The sequence below is a fragment of the Miscanthus floridulus genome, chromosome 10, assembly GCF_019320115.1.
Source record: "Miscanthus floridulus cultivar M001 chromosome 10, ASM1932011v1, whole genome shotgun sequence".
Classification (NCBI taxonomy): Eukaryota; Viridiplantae; Streptophyta; class Magnoliopsida; order Poales; family Poaceae; genus Miscanthus; species Miscanthus floridulus.
Genome location: NC_089589.1, coordinates 78,608,949 through 78,616,435, shown reverse-complemented (window position 1 = coordinate 78,616,435; position 7,487 = coordinate 78,608,949). Strand labels below are relative to the sequence as shown.

At 40.9% G+C, this 7,487-nt stretch overlaps 1 protein-coding gene across 1 annotated transcript; it reads right to left on the bottom strand.

The window, feature by feature from the left end:
- Nucleotides 1–1,127: 1,127 nt before the first annotated feature.
- On the bottom strand, nucleotides 1,128–5,104 carry LOC136488920 (coiled-coil domain-containing protein SCD2-like). The gene is made up of 7 exons (XM_066485692.1): nucleotides 4,634–5,104; nucleotides 3,804–3,868; nucleotides 3,548–3,617; nucleotides 2,898–2,938; nucleotides 2,693–2,819; nucleotides 2,566–2,643; nucleotides 1,128–1,255 (listed from the first exon to the last, which is right to left on the bottom strand). The coding sequence occupies exons 2-7, from the start codon at nucleotides 3,861–3,863 to the stop codon at nucleotides 1,128–1,130; spliced, it is 504 nt and encodes a 167-aa protein (XP_066341789.1). The 5' UTR covers nucleotides 3,864–3,868; nucleotides 4,634–5,104.
- Between the last annotated feature and the right edge of the window lie 2,383 nt (nucleotides 5,105–7,487).

The following is a 7,487-nucleotide window of genomic DNA, read 5'->3' as shown; positions in this document are numbered from 1 at the left end:
CACAAAACACGCGCTCCGCTGCGCAGGCTAATGAACAGCGCAAAAAAACACGAACAAAGTACATATGAGCAGTAGCAGCAAAGTGAATAGTAATAAACCGCTAAACAGTAACAGCAGAGAAATAAATAGCATGAAACAGTGCTACTTAAACAGTGGTGCACAGTGAAAGGAACAACGATGAAAATGCCTGAACACTACATGAGGCCCTGCCCTCTGGATGGTCTCCATTTTATTCCTGGTCGAGGGATTATTATATATATATATATATTTATTATATTATATGATGCGGACATCGTTTCATACATAAGTAACTATCTCCTACAACTAAAAAGAATAAAGTGTAGGTATTTTTTTGTGCGACATTTGTTTTGGTTCATTCGTCTGCCAATGCCTGCGATCCCACGACATCTTAATTACTAATTGATCATATCATTCTCCTTGATTGAATATTGCATATCATGTGATAAAGGAATCACGGCAAAATAGGAAGTAGAAAATTATTGTGCTATCCATATACACATTGCATGTTTGCATGCACCAGCATACATGGCAATGAGCAAAAGGAAAGAAAATTAATACAGAAGGAAAGAGAATTAAGACAAAAGGAACATCTTTGCATTTCTGAGAATCTTGCTAAATCTGTCTACATTTAATTATTTTTCCTCTTTGTATTTGCCATTTAATTACTTTCTCTCTTTGTATTTGCAAAAGGAACAACTTTTTGCTTCTTTCATTTGGTTTCTCGCTCACGTGTTCCATCGTCCTCGCTTGCTGTTTCTTGCGTGAACCATAGTTGATGTTATCTGTCTTCAAAGCCGCTTTGAAGACTATACTATTGTTAGATTGATCTCTCAGCCAATAAGCCCAACGGCCTATTGGGCCTTGGTCACGCGCCCTGATTGGGGGCGCCCAACTCTACATGGTTGGTGGGCCCCCGTTGCACTGCGCTATATAAAGAGGTGGGGGGCGGCGGCTCGAGGTACGAGGTTCACCGTGAGCCGCAAACTCCACCGACAAACCCTAGACCGATCTAAGAGGGCGCGCAGCTAGCGACGGGAAGCTCCACTGACTTCGCCGTCGTCACTGCTACGCCGTCCGTCTGCACTGCATCGACGTCCGTGCCACCTCTACTCCACCCGTCGCTGCCCATGTGCTGCCTCCATCACCGAAGCTGAGATGGCTGGCTCCGCAACTCCCTCCGAGAGCTCAGGTTCAACACCAACACCTCTCTCTTTATCTCTCCGATCTTTCTTCTCTGTTCATCCCATATTCAAAGGAACAAACCCTAGATCTACTGCTAGAGATCCTGAATGATATTAACAACTATAACAGGTGTGTAGCGTGACCTGGACAGTGTGATCTGCAAGAGAGAGATCGAGTCAGCAGTGTGCTGCAAAAATTCAAGCATATGCATGGCATGTGGCAGACCGGCATGAACGAGTGTTAATGGTTGCTTGCTTGCCATGGCCATGCTGCGTTTACCTGAGAAAGATTCAGAGCTCTGAGGTCATGCAAGAGCCTGCCGTTCCGCGTGGCGCCGAGTAGTTGTTACCTATCAACTGAATATTATGAATATTATATTGATACGATGCAGCAGTAAAATAATATAAGCAGCTATGCATTAGCTTTGTTCCACATCAGTCTAGGAAGTGGATTAAGGAACTGAAATGAAACACTACGTAGAATATGATTTTTAGGGGCGGCTCCAGAGGCTCTGTAGAGGTGGTTTGCCCAGCCGCCCCTACGCAAGGGTCTCTACAAATCATGTATTTGTAGGGGCAGTTCCCAGACCGCCCCTACAAATCAATTTGTAGGGGCGGTTGGTTCTGTAGCCGTCCCTACAAATCGATTTATACCAGACCGCCTCTATAAATCGATTTGTAGGGGCGGCTACAGAACCAACCGCCCCTACAAATCATTTTCCGTAAAAAAAAATAAATTTACAATTCAAATTCGACCAGAACATTAAACGACGTAAGAATTTAAACATTGGTACAAGAGGAGAGGGGTGAGGTCAACAGGCAGCAACTTGCATGCTTTCAGTTTACCGGCAGGAGGAAGAGGAATGGTAGGTAAGTTGAAGAATTCTAATGATATACTTGTCAACCAAAGAATCTCAGCTCAAGTCTTCACAGTTGCGGGTTCCCAAACAATTATTGTACTCCACTGTCATCATTGTAGAAGGAATAGTCTTGGCACACAAAAGATTAGTGGTTTATACTTTATATAGGAGCATCAACAGTATGAGCATCTAAAACAATCTTTTGGCTTGCACTTTCAATAGCAATAAGACTGCCGGATCATTCTTTGGGGTCAAATGCTCAAATGGAACTGCGGAGACTTAAGTTCACTCATGCGCCTCAAAAAAAAAAAAAAGATTCAAGTCCACCCTATGAGCATCATGATGATCAGTAAATTTATGACCTGTTTGGCACGGCTCCTCCTGAGGGGCTCCTCCGGAGGAGCCGGAGCCGTTTTGGAGGAGCCACAATTACAAATTGTGGCTCCTCCAAAACGGCTCCGGCTCCTCTATTTTTTACTGAAAAACGGCTCCTTCAAAAAAACGTTTGGCAGGGCTCCTCTGGAGGAGCCGGAGCCGGAGCCAGAGAGGAGCCCTGCCAAACAGGTCCTTAACAGCATGACCTGCCAATAGTTAATGAGTTTAGTAACTAGTAACATGCAAGCATCATACCATCTATAGCATCATGAGAATTTGGAGCTTGTGCGTTGCGACCAATCCAAAACTGAAGCCGGTCATCAGCAATATCTTCCTCAACACCATAAGTTTTGGCTCTTCTCCAGAAGTATATAAGCCATGCCTGAGGTTAGGGCGAATCTCATAAATCATGTTTAATAATAATGAAAGAATTGCAGAGTTCACATGGCTGAAGGTTTACCTGCTTAAAGCTAACATCTTCAGCCTCTTCTGGGCTAAGATCTGCAAAATGAAGAAATAGTCTCAGTTTTGAATCCAAGCCATACAAAAACCTGACTGAAATGCTTCTGGATGCATGTAGTGAAATACAGTAAAAGTGGAATTTCACAGAAATCCTATTAGACAAGGTAGAGGAAGTAGTACCAAATGCATTTAAAAGTAATTTTTCCCCTTGAAAAGAAAATCAAATGCATGCATTTGTAGATGGCATCACAGAACCCTACAGTCAGTATTTGTTTCATACTTTCATGAGATAGTTACTATCAGTGTTGGTTAGTATTTGAATGAACACAATGCAACTATGCAAATGGATTTGGATGTCGCAAACACATAATTAACATTATGTAACCCAATTGCGAATAGAATAGATGTGCAAACTCAAAACTTGCCATGAGACGTGTAACAGACGATAATTGATACATCAAATTTCATTAGTCCCGCACAACAGATGTTTTTTCAAAAAAAAAAATGAAAAAGAACTACATTGCAAATGAAAGAGAACTAATCTGAAGCCAACCATAAAATTTAATGCCATTAATATTTTACTTATGGCAATGAGGCAATTATAATCTCACTGGAATGAAGAGAAAAAATATAACAAAAACACCAAACCTGATGTGAACTGACGAACTATGCTAGGTCTGCGATGTTGGCCATGTGCAACTACAACAGCATCTTCCACCTACATGACAATGACAGGAATATGGGTTTAACATGCCAGAGTAGACAGCCAATAATTACACGTGGCGAGAAAGTGTGCAATAGTATAATGGCTGGTATGTTACAGGGTAAAAACATGATCAGCTGAGATGCTTGTTGTAAGGAATTATGAAAACCAAAAAAACTGCAGTGAAGGTAAGAAGAATACCAATAGTGTCCAAAATTGATCCAATTTTGCCCGAACGACTCTCTCTAAAACTTGATACATATTTCCTATTAAAAAAAGTAGATCAATACTAATATTGGTTCGTCTATCAGAGAATCCTGGATAAGCACAACTTGTTTGCAGTACATATTGCTTAGAGTTTTCCAAGCAGTTACTAAGAATAGAATTGATGTCTGTGAAGTTCTTCAGGTTGACAAGCACAAGCATCAATAGCAATTGGACAATTCGCCAATATTCAAGTATTCTTGGTTAGCAGTATTGCTTGCAGTATAAAACTTTTGTAGAATGTAGAACTGTTAAGAGTACAGGCAGCACACAATTTGCTCTTTTTTTTTTGTAATTTACTAATTTACACATTAAGTCTTCCCTCATGATGATCATATATCACTTGGCATAATTTATTTGACAGATGCAACACTAAGATACAAAAGGAAAAAACAAACTCCCAAAAGGTATCATCATGTAAATATAATCAAATGGGACAAAATAATATTGGTTGTATTATATGAACAGGGAGAGAATTTTTCCAGCATTTTTTTTCCTTCTACAGACCATATAATGTATAACCAATGTTTTCCCAAGTACCAACCTAGTTTGGATAAAGCCAAAAGAGTTGCTTTGATGCCCAAATGATGGAGCAGCATAGAAGGCAGAGATTGGACATTTTGAAAATAGTACTAAAATCGTGGTTATAACTAGAAATGGATGTGCCAAGTCATCAAATAGATGTTTTTTCTTTTTTTTTATGACACTAAGAATCAGGGAAATTCAACCATCGGGAGAAACTTATGCAAGACATGTTCATAGCATACCATGTTAGGATAAATGTGCTCCAATAGGACCAGCTCCAAAAGAATCCAATGCCACCCTTCGCACTGCCAGTTAATGTCTGCAATAGAAATGATCGAAGGGTTTGAACCAAAGGAGTATAAAAAGAGAATTTTCCAGTCAGTAGATAATAAAATTTGTCATTTCATTACCGCTAATAAATTTATTGATATGATTTAATGGATACATGTATCTTTTTTTGAAAGGGAAGGGAGGTTGGCTTTGAAAGATTAAAAAGAACATCACAATTGACTTGTGATCAAATCGGTATTACTAAAACGGTAATGAAAATCTCTAAAGATAGAAAGAGTGGGAAATCAAAAGAACTAAAGATAATGAAAATTACATGTAATCAAAGACTAGTGCTCATTCAGTGAAAACGGTACTTCCATGTTTGCATCAATGACTAACCTGACGAGTCGAAGGACTAATTCACGGCTGACCACTTGAGAAATCCAAAATATACCAAAATATTTGGAAGAAGGATACACCAATACTGGCAGTTATATATATATGGCTATTAAATACTCTTGAGTCCTTGAATGAATCAATTCCTAGAGTTATGTTAAATCAATTTTTTTAAGTTTGGTCAAATTTATAAAAAATATACAACAATATTTATGACATCAAATAAACAATCACTACGGGATACAGTAGATTTGTCGAGTGCCCGGCAAAGATCTTGCCGAGTGTAACACTCGGCAAAAAACACACGGCGTACATTTGAACTGCAAAGAGCTTTTTGCCGAGTGTCAATCATCGGGCACTCGGCAAAGACTTTGCCGAGTGTCAATAAACTCTTGGCAAAAAAAGGTTAACGGGATGGCACGGTGACGGCGCTTTTGCCGAGTGCACGACGGAAACACATTCGGCAAAGTTTCTAAACTTTGCCGAGTGCCAATGCCAAAACACTCGGCAAACAAGCGCGCAACGGCCAGATTTTATGGTCACTTTGCCAAGTGTCAAGTAGAATACACTCGGCAAATCCAAAACACTCGGCAAAGAAAGTTCCCAAAATAACAGAAATTAGCCTCTTCGCCGAGTGTTTTGGCTTGACACTCAGCCACGCATCTCTTTGCCGAGTGTTACACTCGGCAAAGCGACCAAAACACCCCCTATTTTACTAATCTATCACGTATAACGGACCCCTCTCAATTCACAATAGACCATCACAATTCATAATAAACCATCATCACAGGCATAATTATATGTCACAGGCATAATAAACCATCATCATAATTCACAATAAACCATCATCACACTTCACAATAAACCATCATCACATACATAACAAACCATCATCACAAGTCACAACTAAGTCACAATAAGCCACAAATGCAAATGCAATCACTGCGGAGGTCCTTGGAACCACTGCGACAAATCCGGGTCTTGAGGTTGATTATTTGATGCCGCCGATTGATTCTGCACAAAAGAGAAGAGATTGCATGTGTGAGACAAGATTGATATTTATATGTGATGCACTTAATATCTAAGGTTCCTTAACACATGGAGATTGCACTTAATTCTCCACAAAACAGAGAACTATGGAGCCCAAGCTAATCTTAAGAGTTTAGTTGTAATATTGTAAATGCACATGCCCAATATCATCCAGCCAACTCGTGGACCAAAACCTATCTAAACAAAGCATCAAGACTACCCATGACTCTACATCTCTACCTAGTCACAAAAACATGCAAAGTATTCAATCTAAAGTTCTCAAAGTCATTTTGCGCTAACATCTAAAGTTCTCTAAGTCATTTTGAGCTAACATCTAAAGTTCTCTAAGTCAAAGTATTCAATCTGTAGTATAAGGTGTCAAGTGACTCACATGAGTAGTTGTGGGTGGCTGAGGTGGAGGGAATACCATCGGTGGCAATGGCAAAGCTTAACCCATACTCGATGCAAAATTCTGCATGTATTGGAACATTTGGTCCATCCTCAACCGATTTTCTTCCTCTATCCTCTGCCGCTCAGCCTCTATCCTCTGCTGAATCATATGCTCCATCGTTAGCCGTTGTTCTTCCTCCATGTTCTGTCGCTCGATCGCCATCCTCTGCTGAATCATCTCCTCCATCCTCACCTCTATCTCCTCACGTTGCTTCATTTCTGCTTCCATCCGGACCTATAATATTTCATCCCAATGTTACAATGCAAAGCTAAAGTACGTAACAATCAACAAACGATGAATAAAACAGAAATAACCTAGACAGCCTCCATCTGGAACTGTGTAGTGGTTGGCCGTGGGTGTATCGCCGGGCTCAAGCTCATGCTCCTTGCTCGGATCTGGGAGAGAGTTGGAGTAGAGGCCATGTCGATTGTACTGTCGCCAATCCAGTACTGGCCATGCTTCTTGCCTCCTCCCACCCTCATCACGATTTCTCCATCAAGATCCTAGGTGCTCGGATCGAACTCGGGCCCATGAACCACCCTTGCCATCGCTGTGTACTCAGTGATGTAGCTGTGGATGCTGGGATCTCTGTATGCCTCGGGCGAGTCCTCCGAGTTGAAGTTGATAGGCATTCGTTTTTGTGTCATGTCATCTGTTTCGTGGATTCCTAAAGCCATTGGATCCTCGATATGAAAGGAAGCTACCGTAGGATCTTCACGGAGATTGCGAGCTGCCTCTTCTGACCATCACCAGAGTCTACCTCCAGGAACCTAGATGATTCGCACTTCACACAGTACTTTTCTTCCGCATACTCTTTCCTAAATAAGATGCATCCCTTCGAACAAGCATGTATCTGCTCGTATGGCATCTTAAGTGCACAAAGGAGTTTCTGTGTCTCATACATGCTCTTTGGCAAGATGTGACCATTCGGGAGCAAGCTGCCAACAACT